Genomic DNA, 14,075 nt, shown 5'->3' with positions numbered 1-14,075 from the left:
GTCCCAAAGAACACTGTGTGGTGACACGTGAGATCCAGGAGAATTGTACAGGGATGCTGATCCTTGTGAGAGTGGTCCAGTAATTGCATTTTGGAGACTGTGGGAAGGAAATAATTACATATTTGTCAGTTTCCCTTAAACACAGGTGAACACTCACATTAGATCTGATACTAGGAAAAGGAATGAGGTGTTTTCTCACTCACTCTTACCCAGCTGGCTGGCAAACTGCTTGGATGCTTACCTAGGCACATGGTTAAAGTCCTCATGCAAGCTCCTGTGTTACATCAGCAGAAAAGAAGAGGTGAGGAATGCATGCATCCCCACCTGTGCTCAGGTGTCTCTGAGGTTACCCTCATCATACAACCTATGTCTCCAACCAATGTTAAGAAATCTTTAGGGTGCTGTGGTGATGGGTAGGTTTCGAAGGAGACATGTGACGCTGCTGTGACAGGGAAGCATGCCCAAGTTGCAGTCTTGCAGCCTAGGGACTTCACCTGTCACCCACATGGTGCCACTTCATCACTCAGTCACTGGCTGCTGGCCTGACAGGGATGCTTTCCTAGCTCTGTTAACAATGGTGAAGAGTTGAGACAGACTCTGTCTTCAAACAGAGAGCACTGCACAGATGCTTGTTTACAAATGCATTTCTTCATGGATACCTTACTGTGTAAGATGTTTTAAAATGCAAACCAAAGCAGATCTAGAAAAATAACAAAACCACCCACGTACAGTGTAAGGGCAGCTGCCCCCCTTCCTTCCCATGGATCTGTCTCCTGAGTGGCTCACAGGTTTGTGCCGGAGGTTTGAGTGTGCTCAGCAGAAGAGGCTAATCATCTGGTTAATGATTCAGGTGCTAAAGCATTTAAGCCTGTGGTCCAAGGCTTCCCATACATAGTGCCTGCTGCTGGCCATGCTGGGCTGTGCTCAGGAGGTGCTGAGCTGAGGTGGTTGTTTGTAATGGTGCTGGCACTTATCTCCACCCAGGGCATCTTGGAGGTGTGGAGCCTCGAGCACAATGGGCTGTGCTGTTGCAGTCAGGTTTGAGGTTTAATATGGATTTGAGGGTGCACAGTGTAGATGGGAAGAAGTCATGGTCTTGAGAGTTTGCTCAGACTGGGCCTATCCTGAAAGTGTAAAGTCTGACCCAAGAACCATTTTCCAGGAGAAGCTAGGAAGTAGATACACAATGCCTTAAAGAGTGGCTCACATGCTGCTGTTACTAAATTACAATAGATTTCAGGTACTTCAATGCAGAAATAAGTATTAGCAGTTGCATATGCAGAGAAATAGCAAAGAAAAACTTTAGTTGGGTCTTTTATTACACTGGAATAATTTAAGTCCCCAGATCATTATGCCCTGATGCACATGCTGTGATGTGAAAATACTGAACATTTATGGTGATTTCATTTTAACTTCTTGATACCCTTTTATGTGTATTACCCTGTAATAAATTACTTTTTTTTTAAAGACCCTGCAGTGCAGACAGCAATGCCTGCACATGGCAGAGCCCCAGCTGCCTGCCTGCAGGGGGCAGAGAGGAATTTTGCTGTGCAGGGAGAGCTTTGCTCAATGGACCAGGTGCAGTGTGGTGTGGTTTGCTTTTTTTCTTTTCCCGTTGCTTTCCTCTAAAACATCAGGCATGAGCCACGGCTGGAGGCAAGAATCCAGCCTTGACGGAGTGCCGTCCTGATGTGATATGACAGGCCTTGTGGAAGCGTTCAGCCTTGATCCTTTGTTGCTTTCAGGAGGGAAATCCCATTAGATAACAACTGTACTGATGAGACTGGAAGATTTTGTATTAGATTTCCCTAAGACCTGAAGAAAGTGAAGAAAACCCCCTTTTCTGTGGTTTTGTTGTTTTTGGTGTTGTTTTTGGTTGTTTTTTTGTTGTTGTTCTGATCTCCTTCAAGAAAGGAGAACTGTTGAAAAAATAGATGTTGGATGAATCGTGTTTCTTGAATAGTCCACAAAATGTTACACTTACAATGCTGTTTAATTTCCTATTTGGTTCCTCCCTGGAAGAAGTTGGAAAGGCTTGCTGTAGGGGGAGAGTAAGCTTCATGGGTTGCTAGGTCATCTTGAAAAGTGAAAATGGATTGGGACAGGAGCGCTAAGGAGATTTATGAGACAGTGGGAGTTGTGAGTGAGTCTAAAAGTTAGGATAGAGATTAGTGTGCTGAAGAAACCTCTGTTGTGAACCATAGAAGTGAAGGGATAATGGGGGCGGTTCAGATCCACTCCTTGCCAGTTTGCTAAAGTGGATTTGAATGAAATTGAATGTATAACTAGCCCCTAATTTCCAAAGCATTTTTGTGTGGGTTTAGCAATCTGATTCCTGTCAAACCCAATGACTGTCATATTGACGCAAATACCAGGCAATATTTAGAAAATTTGGGAAAGGTATTTTGCCAAGCAAGAAAAAAAACACCCTTGCTTTTAACATGCATTCCTATAGGAATCAGAAATATAGAAGGGGAAAAAACATACTGACGTGTTGACCATTCTAACAAAAATCATACAGTACTGGTCTTTTTTTGGAATGTTTTTTGAAGTTTTCCACTGGCTGGAGGCTTTTGAAGTAAAAGAAAAGAAAAGACTCATCTTCTGTCTTGAATTAACTTTGTTAATGATTAACAGAGCAGTGCAGTATGTGTGGTGTGTTTTAATTAAATCAGAGGAGACATGATTTGGACAAGATTTTAGTTTCACTTTGAAAGTTATTAAATAAACTGACACTGTTTGCTCTCCAAAAGTTCCTGGGAGCATCCAGTTAGTTGGTAAGCACTGTGCAGCTAGTGAAATAAAGCCCCTTCCAAAACACCTAAGGGCCATTACCGGGTACTAAAATGAGCGGTCTAGTCAGACAGGGGTGTAACAGGGGTGTAACTGACCATCAAACTGCATGAGGCAGGGCCCGGTCTGAGGCTCCAATTTCATATTTTTAAGCTAAGTTCAGGGATAAGAAAGGCCCAAACTGAGTATTTCTACTCAAAGTCTGCATTTTGAATACCTCTGAGAGCTGTTCTAGTGGCATGAACTCTTGAACAGTCTCTGCCTTCGGCAGAATTCAGACGGCTTTTGCTAGCTGAGTTTATTGGGTTGTTAGTGAAGCTGAGATCCTGACCGGGGCTTGGATTTTGTTCACCAGTAAAATTCAGAGTATCATAAGATAGGAGCTTTTGGTACAGGAACGTCTCCATAAACTGGCCCAGCAGGAAATGCTCTTCCCTTTCCAGAGCTACGTGCGTGTGTGCCTGAGCACACGTTTATATAAACTCTTCCAGCAGAGAAGGATCAAGCCTGGAGCCTGGAGTCAGACTATGTCTTCAAACTGAAACGAGACAGTGGATGCTCTCGCTGGTGTGTGGTGGCACTCATGACTAGATCCCATGCTTCACGCTTTATGAGTTTACTGTTTACTGGGGTGTCTGCTAAGGACTTTGGCTTAGGCTCCCACCCGTGCCCGCTCAGCAGCAAAATTAAGGCATAGACTGTTTTGACTAGAGATGCCTCTATCCTCTGTTTTTATCACACCTACCACATTGTGGCTTTTACTGGCTTTTGTGGCTAAGTTTGAAGTGAATAGTAATGTTTGGAGCATGTCTGTTAATATATTAAAAATAACATTAATAATTTTATATAAAACCTGTTGTTGACAGTGTTGTTGAAATTAACTATTGCCTAAAACAGCTGGGGTGGAGAGAACTTGCATCTGCATTATTGGCAGCTTATTCAGCTTTATGTTTTGTGAACTCTGCAAGTATCGTACAGGACTGTAAGCAGAAGTCCTACAAGTCCAGACACAGATTTCTGGGCTTTGACTACTATCCCTCACGTTTCAAAGCTGAAATTTACTAATAGCAGTTATTGTTCCAAGCAAACTACAGTTCAGGTATAAATGAGAGACAGCAAATCTTAAAATTTGCCAGCCAAAATAATAGATTGCTTTTTATTGCTGTGAGAGTTGACATGTGTCCCTGAAATGCATAAAGCACAAAAGAATGGGCGCGGAATTGAATGGGAAATGGTGGCCCTTCCCTCTGCTGCTGCTGGTGGCTGGAGAGAAGCAGGCTCCTGCTCAGAGCAGGAGGGGACCAAAGTCTGTCCCTCACTAGTGACAGTGCCAGGGCGTAGGGAGAGGAGGTAAAGATAGCCTTTGTGAATGCTTCCCTCATATGCTTTCCTCCATTTCAGTTGTTCAAATGACCAGAAGGTAGCTATATCCTGGCTGTTACATGGAGACTATTGTTTGGATCTTAGTGTTTATTTGAAAGCAGTGAAAACATGGTATAAAACAAAAGCTGTGCTTTGGTAGAAATAGTCTATCACACCCATGGAATATTATGCTGCATTATTTCTGGATTGTGCATTGCCCCATAAGTAACTGATAGAGAATGCAAACACCAGCAAATATGTTTTTCTAATCAAGTTTCAATTTACAGTGGAGGAGGTTTTCCTTGGAATATCATTTTAACACTTGTATTGGAGTTTGTTTTGTTTACTGCTAAGCCATACATGCAGTCAGTAACTTTTCCATGTGAGAAGCAGGATAATGTTAATACCTCAAGAACTGAGGACAGTCAGAGAAAATTAAATTATCTTCCCTATAAAGGACCAAACTCCTGCCTGTGCTACCCAAGGCCAGCCTGTCCCATCAAAGCAGGCATCAGATCGGATTGAGTACTGCATGGGCTCTATGTAGGTTTGCAGTATCTGGAAATACACTGTGACAAGTGTTCACAATTGCAGCATTTTTGCAGTTTGATGTACTGGTTTTGTTCCCAATCCTGCAGAACTTGTCTATGCAAATAGTTCTGTTGTCTGCTAAGGCATTAGCTATACATGATGATGTGTCCATGTAAGCATGCAAGACTCCATGATTTGCACATGCCTATGTCCAAACTCAAAACTATGTATTCCAATGAGTATGTATTTTAATACATGTATCTACTTATGTGGCTGGGTAAATATTACTCACAGGTTTCATTGAACACATTAAAATTTTTGGTGCTGCAGCTGTTTATAGGCATCCAGGTAGATGTAACTGTGGGTTACAGCTGCATCTATAAAAAGTAAGAGGAGGAAGAGATGTTACAGCTATAGAATGGCTACTTAGTACTGAACCCTGTAAGAGCATAGAAGACTTACCACTGGGAAATGGCAGAATCTCCATTACTTATTTAAAACTGGACTTGAAAAAAACCCACAACATAGTAAGAGACAGTTCAGCATTATTTGGTGAAGTACACAGCCTTGTTTTTATAAGTACTTAAGAGATTTACTTCAAGACCTTATGTATGGGTTGCCAGACTTTACCTACTGCGTATGATTTAGTACGCTAAGTGCTGTTCCTCTGTGAAACAAAAGTGCTTGCTCACATGCCTGTGTCCTAGAGTGAAATCTCATAGGAGGGTGAATGCAGATGCTTTTTGCCCTGTGAGATGCATACACTGAGTTCCCTGCAGTGAACTGCATTGGGGCATTTCAGAACAGATCTTAAAAAAACCAACAGTTTGTCTACTCCGTGAGAACATGAAAGAGACTGTGGCATCCTTCATTTTCCCAGCGAGGGAACAGTTAAAAATATTCTTCAAACAAGGAGCAGATGTTAATGTCATTAGAATGAATTTTCATAAAAAAAGAGAGTTCTGTTTCTCTTGCAAAATGCCAGTAGCTTTGCAAAGTTCTCTACAAGTCTGCCGACTTATTTCAGACTAGTGGCACGGGGGAGAGGTGGTGCAGGGTGAGCTGTTTACTGTCTCTGAAACAAATCAGATACATTTCTGTAAGTTATTTGCCTATCCATTGTAAAAATGCTTCAACTTGGAAAAGCACTACACAAAGAGCTGAAGAAACATGAAGGTATTTGAATAACAGGACAAGAACAGTGATCAGCACAGCAAATCTGCTGTTGACAAACAGGTATAGAAAGGAATGGGCTACATATGGAAAGGCATGGTCTGGATGGTGCGTGTGCCTCTGTCAGAAACTAAATTCGCTATAATCTCAAAAAGGATTCACAGGCTATTGTGATCAGCTCAATGAAAACTCCACCTTGCATGCAAGAATGGTTAAAGTAAAAATAACAAACAAAATATTAATTGGCTCTCTGGATGACCTCTGGACATTCCTATTGTTAGTGTGAGTAGGTGTTGGAACCTCCCAGTAATAATTTCCTTTTGGAAAGCTCTCACGTCTTATTCCTCCTCTTTTTGCTGCTTTTAATGCTGAGAATCTAGGAAAGGTCCTGTGGTTCCTTTCAGTGTTGTAATAGATGAGCCTACACTCCTGTAGAGCCATTTGACTTGAGTCCATTGGAGTGAGTGACACCTCTCAAGTGCCCTAGTTTAGTGTTTGTTTGCTTAGTTTTTTCTCTTTCTAGTGCCTTCCTTAGGGGTTTTGGTGTTCTAGAGCCAAGTAATAATCTCTGCAGCATGAGAATTTACCAGGAAAGCAGGTTGAGACATGCATCTCCTGCCCCCATCGTTTTTCATGCTTTAGATGGCCATGCGAATTTTTCAGATTATCTAGGGGAAGGTGATTTGCCTCTTCCTACTCTATATGCAAGATCTTCACCTCAGGGCCACAGTGTACTGAGAGTATCAGTTAAGTTACTGAAGGAAGTAAACGCTAGCCATTTGGCTTTGAAATAATAAAGGGATTATTAAGTACAAGGATCTGTAACTAACTTGGATCCCACTTCTTTTTAAGGGGGTTGCAAGCACGGCAAAATCTTGGCTGTGTCAGCCTCTTTCAGGAGAACCAGTTCTGCATTGCTGTAAACTAATAGAGCTGCTGGGTTGGCACCCAACTGAAAGTGAATGCTTGGCATTGGGCTGTATGGAAGTGCTTGGCCATGGTGGAGCCCTCTTTCGTGATGCAAACTGAGTCACAGAGTGGTTGGGGTTGGAAAGGACCCCTGGAGACCATGTAGTCCAAACCCCCACCCTAGCAGGTTCTCTTAGAGCAGGTTGCACAGAATCGTGTCCAAGTGGGTTTTGAATATCTCCAGAGAAGGAAGCTCCACAGCCTCTCTGGGCAGCCTGTTCCAGTGCTCCGTCAGCCTCAAAGTAAAGATTTTTTTCCCTGTGTTCGGATGGAACTTCCCGTGTTGCAGTTTGGGCCCGTTGCCCCTTGTCCTGTTGCTGGGCACCACTAAAAAGATTCTGACTCCATCCTCTTGACATCCGCCCTTAAGATATTTGTATGCACTGGTAAGATCCCCTCTCAGTCTTCTCCTGGCTACACAGGCCCAGCTCTCTCAGCCGTTCCTCAGCAGGGAGCTGCTCCAGTCCCCTCATCATCTTGGTAGCCCTCCAATGGACCCTCTCCAGTTCCTTGTTTTTCTTGAACTGGGGAGCCCAAGCACTCCAGATGTGGCCTCACCAGGGCAGCGTAGAGGTGGAGGATAACCTCTGTCAACCTGCTGGCCACGGTCCTCCTAATGCACCCCAGGATCCCCATTGCCCTTCTTGGCCACACAGACACACTGCCGGCTCACGGTCAACTTGTTGCCACATAATGTCCCTGTAGCTCTTGTTGAAATAGTGATGTTCCTCAGCTGAATGGGCCTTATGTCTTAAATGATGGGCACAGCTCTCAAGACAGCTGAAGGTGAAGCCTCCTGGGCCTTCACCAGTGCAACAGTAGGCTGTTCATGTGGGTTACCCAGGTCCACTTGGCAGTGTGCTCATTGCCTGTATACAGTGGATTAACATGCCTGCGTCCAGAATTGCACATTTGATCTTGCAGCTAGATGGGAAAAATAAATTAAAATCAACACTAATGCTGTCAAATTAAAAATCAGTATGTGGGACACCAACCTGCAGAGTATTTCAAGCAGTTGTTGGCAAGGATACCTCTCTCAGATTAACAGTGCAGACAGTTGGGCAGAGAGACTGATACTGTTCAGAAGTGGGATTTGCTCTCCTTATTTATCTTCAGTTTTTCGTTTGCAGGCAAAGATGGCACATGTGTTGAGGATCGACTTGTGTGGCCAACATTTCTTATTGCTCATTCAGTAGGCAAATGACATCTGTTCTCAGTAGTGCTGTAGAGGTATGGGCAAGGTGATGCAATTTGGGGTTAGAAATCTTGCTCCAAATGAAAAATAGCCTGACTATGTGAATCATTGTGTTTCATCTAGAGTGAAGCTCTCCTCCAGACTTTTATAATTCAAAACATTATTTGGAAAAACAGAAAAAGAAATTGGCTTTATTATGACTGTCCTAGCCTAAGGGGGACATTTAAAAATGGTTCTGAGGTCTACTACAAGCACAAGAGACTTACTTTGTTCCTAGTGATCCAACAAATAGATCAGATTTGCCTTCTAGAGCCAGAATCTGCATGACAGTAGTGGGAGATTTTTGAAAAAATCTGAGACTATTTTTGACTATTCTTTGAAAATGTAGAGTGTCGTGCTTTAAAGGATAGCCAATTTGCTTTTATTTTTATCCTGCGTAGAAACAGTTTTGTTTGTGACCAATGCAATAACCTAACTATTCCAAGATTAATAGAAAAGAGTATAGAACGCACTCAATGGGTGTGTGTGGGGGTGTGTGTGTGTGTGTGGAAGTTTCTGTGACACAGTAGTAAATACAGACCTGTATTGGAAATCTGTAGGGCTGCCTTGGAACCCAGTTTATAGTTTCATAAACATCAACTCTTACATCTGGCATCTGATTAAAATGTATATTTTGGCAGAACAGTGATACAATCTCTGTTTAACTAATGCTCTTCCAGAGGGAAGAATTCTGCTTCTGTAATTCCCCAGTAGTAGAAATGCCTTTTCCAGGAAGAGTCAATATGACTCCCTTCTCACCAGCATTTTTAAAGGACTCTACACGTCCACGTTGCCTTACATGCCCTCTTTCCCTTGAGGTCAGAGTAGAAGAAATGGAGATGGCCTGCCTGCTGCACCGTCATTTCATTTCCAGATCTCTCTGCAATCACAGAAATGGAATCTATGTTTTTCTCCCTATGCAGTCAGCACTATTGGCCTTTCCTTGCTCCAGGCAAGAATCCCAGTATATTTTATGCACTAAAAGGTAGGGTTTTTCATGCACTTTGGAATGAGGGGCTGGGCCTGCAAAAGGTGTACATGAAGATACAGCAACATCTTGGGGTATTGTAGACCAGTTTATGAGTGTGCAAGAAAACTCCTGAGCTTGAACATTGCATGTGAGCCATTCACCTGTCTATAAAGCACAGAACCTTTTCAAAAAATCTATCTCCTTGAAACTATAGAGGGGGGTTTTGGGAGGAAAAATCCACCATTATTGACTGCAGGATTTGAGCAAAAACATAAATGAGTATCAGTGCCTCAAGCAAAGTGCAGCTGTTGGTTTCTTGCAAGCTGTGAGAAAAAAAAACTGTCAAGGTTGATGCCTCCTTGAACATCCAGCATCCTCCATGGCTTCATGTAGAGACGATTGCCTCGGTGTTCACTCCAAGGTAAGAGTGCCACCTACTGAACCCACACACTCGTTCCCACAGAAGGGCGACTTTGCAGTAGAGATTTCCCTTTGGAGTATGAATCCATCCACACCCACTCTGGTAATTTATCAGATTTAACAAGATCAGAGCCTGGGGTAGAATGGCTGGAGGACTGCACAGTAAGCTGTTTCAGTTTACTCGCACATGCGGGCTTAAAGTGGTATGAGAACCAGGCATGTGAAATCATGGTACCTGATAGTGCCTTCATTTAAATCACTTCGTTTGCATTTCTGTTTTCTGCCTCATTCACTGGATTAGATGGAAGAACATAGAGGAGAGTCTGTTAGACTGGATTTAGGTCCAGCCCTGATTTTAATCCCTTTGCTAAACACAAGATGGTCTTACCTTAACTGCAGTTGAGCTTGCAGCTACTTCCCATCTCCTTGGATTTGTTCCTGTTTGGCAGTCACCCTCCAGTCTTTTGAGCTGTCTAATCCAGCTTGACCTTTCACAAGTTAGACTGGATGCAAGTGCTTGCAAAATGCTTGGGCAATGATTTATCATCAAAAGAGAGGACTGTTTCCTGGATCATTGTTTTATATTTGTGTCCTCTCCCCTGCTCATCTCTCAGCAGGCTGGAATGTGACTTTCCTACAAGCAAATACTTGTGAAGGCACCTCTGTGCAGCGCTCAGGCTGCTGGGTGCTCAGGCAAGCTTGCTAAACAGAAGCGCTTCTTGTGAAAGCTGAATGGGAAGCAAGCATTTGTCGGTCAAGTTGAACAGCTGAGAAATCTGCAGGAATTTCTGTTACAGGGGGCCCAGACATAGCAAAGAGGATCTATTAGAGAGAATACAGTAAAAAAAATAATAATCATATGATCACAGAGCAGAGGGGGGTGAAGGGAGGGGAGGAGGATACAAGATAGATAATGAGCTTGACAATAGGCAAATTGTGTCATTACGGGAGCTACAGGACCAACCAAATGGTTAACCTGTGGGGTGGAAAGAACATCCAATGAGTCTCGCATGCCTGAAAGGATAATGGCATTTTTATTATCTCATTCCACGCCCTGATCATCCATCCATTTGCTCCCTGGAGCTGGCAGCAGTTTGCACTGATTCATATGCTGCAGACATGATCAGCAGATCATACTACAGGCAGAACTTGTCAAGCCTTTCCAAGTGAGTTGCCGATTTATTATGATATCTGTATGGATTTAGCCTTTCGGTGTTGTGTAGGAAGTTCTGGATGGTGGCAATGGGAAAGGGAAACAGAATGGTGTAACATGCAGGGAAGCTGGTTGAACTGGGGAATAAGTGTTGGATGCAGACTGGTTTTTTTAACTCTTCTTTTTTGCTATATTGTGCTCTATTTTCTAAGGGAAAAGTCTTTGCATTTTTGCATTTCTCTTACCTGAATTGCAGAATTTAGATTGCTTTGTTTAGTGGCAGGAGCATATGTTGGAAGTATTGGTTGCTAATCAGAGTTCTGTTAAAGGGAAGGTTGCAGAAGTTTCATAGTTTGTATGAAAGCTTTCACATAACTCAGCTTAATTCGCTGTGTAAATAAGTCCTAATGGCACATTCATCCCTGAATGTGGGAGGGAAGCAGGAGAAGAAAATCAATTAGCCTGTGTAACATCGATAAAGAAATTATGTGCTTTATTTGGGTCCTGTGTTGTTTTGTCTCCTTTATAGGGTGAGGGATGGGAAACAGGACACTACTATGTTTCTAAAATACTGTGACCTATATCAGGGTTTTGTTTAAAATTTGGGAGAGGTTTTGAAAAGCAACAGGGATTTCTGGGTGCCTGTTTTTGGTTTCCAGCATGAAATCCTATGCTCTTGGGGGGGAGAGGGAGCTCAGGGATTTCTGAAACTCAGCCCCTCCGAGAAGTCCCTTCCAGGAATCTGAAATCCTTCATCGTGGTTTCAGAAATTGGGCAATGAATAATAATTTAACTAAGAGTGTGTCAAATGGGTTTGTTTTGTGTTGGTTCATGGTGGAATACGGCCACAAGCCACAGTAGCCAGCCCTCCCGTACTGCTGTATGAGCATGGGGAGCAGCCGTGGCGGAGCACCAGTTTCTCTGCAACCATATTGAAGGGAAAGCAAGGGAGGGGAAAAGGCAAAGTGGGTTAGATGTGAGCAGTTTAGTGCTGATATAACTGGTGGAAACCTTGACTCTTGATACCTGCTGTGGGGAGCTGGCCCTGAGTGCAGTGACCCAGGCTGAAGCCTCTGAGGTGACTTTTGGACCCTTGCACTTTTGCGTTGGGGCCAGTTTAGCTAGGTGTCGGTCTGGCTGTTTTGCTTAAAAAACCCTAGAAACCATTGGATATCCTTGCTGAGAGAGATTCTGCTCCACTCCCATTTGAGTGAGAGAGGGAACCAGCAGTGTACTAAATTTATGCCTGGCACTCTAGGAGGAATGCCCGAGCTTGTGTGTGTTGCAGCACCCACAATTACAATATGTGAAGTGAGTTCACTAAGTCAGTGAAATTATATCTGAGTGTAAACAATTAAGTCCTTTTCTCTTGTAGCATGATCAGCTACTGTACTGTAGGTTTCCTGTGTCTTGGGAGGTTTGTGTCCTGTAGCACCTTCTAAACAAGAGCAGATACATCTTGACAACCAGACCTGGGTTTTCTTTTGTCCAGACTCACAGTAGCATATTTGGGGAAGAAAAGGAAACCTCTCTTTGGCGAGGACTCTTAAGAGAAATCAAATGTGTGGCCAAAATTTGGAAACTGATTTATTCCCTTTTTAACAAACATCTCCATGACCTCAGGCCAAAAGTGGGGAAGACACCTTTAGCATTACCCACAAAAGCTTCTTCAAAGCATTGCTTAGTGAAACACATGATGAAATACTGCCCTTCCCAGGCTGAGGCATAATGTAATCATTCCAAATGCTCATGTCTACTCAGGAGATTGCAATGGAAAAGCAGTATTAAAATCCTTATAACCTAACTCTATGAGGCTCTCCAGGGAAAAGGAGGCGGCTGTTATTGCAGTGTTTTGAATGAGGTACAATATGATTGTTAACTTCTTGCAAATGTCCCCTAACGGCCCCTTTATATGATTGTTTCAGCTGCATAGTTTGAAGATACTCTCTACGCTCTCAGTGTAGTTATAGTATCTGTAGAAAATTTTGTAATTGCTAAATAGCTGAATATAATCCTGTTAGTGTTTGATACACTGGAAATTAAAAGCAGAAGCTCTCATCATAGCCAAGAAATCATTCTGGTTGGCCTGAAAATATAAAGACTGCTTAATAAATGTATAGTGATTGAATTGGCTCACTCTGCTGGACATGAAAGTGTTTACTATGCAAGTTCCTAGGGAAGGCAGAAGTCATCTTTGCCAACAGGTAGAATGTTTTCTTTTCCAGCAAATTATAACTTTTGTTCAGACTTCACAGATCATTCATAGGCAGTTTGGTTGTTGGAAGTTCACTCCTTCACAGCATTTTGTTCATATTGTAGCTTATCTTTTCTGTTTGATGATGGATGTTCAAGACTGGTAATCAGCTAGTTAGGACAAGAGAAGGGTTGAAGAGGACACTTCTCCATAGACAGCAGCGGTGTTGGTGGCACTGTGTTAGCTGGTTAATTCTGCTCCAAAAATTGATGCTGTTCATTTTCACGTGAAGACATCTCTTTCCTTTTTTTCTGGTCTTCTCTGTTGGCCATGTGTTTCATTCCTGTTCCCCAGTGGGCAATGGCCTGAATCCTTAATTTGTAAAAGCCTTTTTATATTACTGAGGTAAAATAAGATGGACATAATGTAGCTAAAGATCAGATGTACAAAGATGTTAACCTGTAGTGAGCCTATTTGTCTCCATTTGAAAGCTAAGAATCCCAGTCAATTTCTGAGTTCTTCACCAGCATTGACAAGTGTAACATGGGCCAAGAAATAGGCACTTTTCTTACAACGTCCTGTCCATTTGTGATCTGTAATGTTTATATCCAAGGTGCACTTCAGTGCCTGTTGTCTAGGAGTGAATTCCAAAACGCTTGGGATAGTAAGTGAGTGTTTTTGATGCAAATAAGTTTATCTGTGGATGGTCCCACATGTTTATGTAAAACACTGTAGTAACAGTCCTCTATGTATGTGAAGCGTTCTTGAGGTATTAGCTGTCAGCACCTGAATGAAATACATGTGCTTTGGTGTCTGGTTTACACATCAGTAGGGACAGTGGCTGTTGAAGACTGAATGTCCAGTTCAAGATTTTATAGCTAGGTTTGGGAACTCTCCTCATAGCGGATCAGAAGAAATTTACTGGAAGAGCTGAAACATTTTTGAGTGAGATTATCCTTGGTGGAAGAAACATAGCAGAGAAAGGACAGGTCTGTAAGGAAGCATCTCTGAGATTTCACAGCCTTCTTGCCTCAGTGAAAGATGTTTTTCTTTTTCCAGCATAAGCAAGGTATTAGCTGTCAGGAGTACAAAGCTGGATTAATTTGTGTAGAGTTTTGGGCATCCACCAGAGTCTGAAGTCATGACTGTGAGAATCAAATTTCTAAGATTTTGTCAGAGAACAAGTGACTCTGGAGAGTTCTGTGAAAACCCTGAGCTGAATTCTCCACCCTGTTCAAGTCAGGACAGTGGTGAGAGATATCAGACTCAAGCTGGT

General features: G+C 42.7%; 1 protein-coding gene across 16 annotated transcripts in view; it reads left to right on the top strand.

Annotated features, from left to right (window-relative positions):
- Positions 1 to 14,075, top strand: part of CALD1 (caldesmon 1) — a 202,827-nt gene that overhangs the window by 133,011 nt on the left and 55,741 nt on the right. The window contains exon 1 of one of the 16 annotated variants that reach the window (XM_027807572.2): positions 10,393 to 10,618. The exons of 14 other annotated variants lie outside the window; for them this stretch is intronic. In XM_027807572.2, the coding sequence (XP_027663373.2) occupies positions 10,572 to 10,618 (47 nt within the window). In that variant the 5' untranslated portion in view covers positions 10,393 to 10,571. Of the gene's footprint in view, positions 1 to 10,392; positions 10,619 to 14,075 lie in introns of those variants that run through there. One more of the 16 variants, XM_055710919.1, reaches the window with a different exon arrangement.

The sequence above is a fragment of the Falco cherrug genome, chromosome 5 (assembly GCF_023634085.1).
Source record: "Falco cherrug isolate bFalChe1 chromosome 5, bFalChe1.pri, whole genome shotgun sequence".
Classification (NCBI taxonomy): Eukaryota; Metazoa; Chordata; class Aves; order Falconiformes; family Falconidae; genus Falco; species Falco cherrug.
This window is presented reverse-complemented; position numbering and strand designations above follow the sequence as displayed.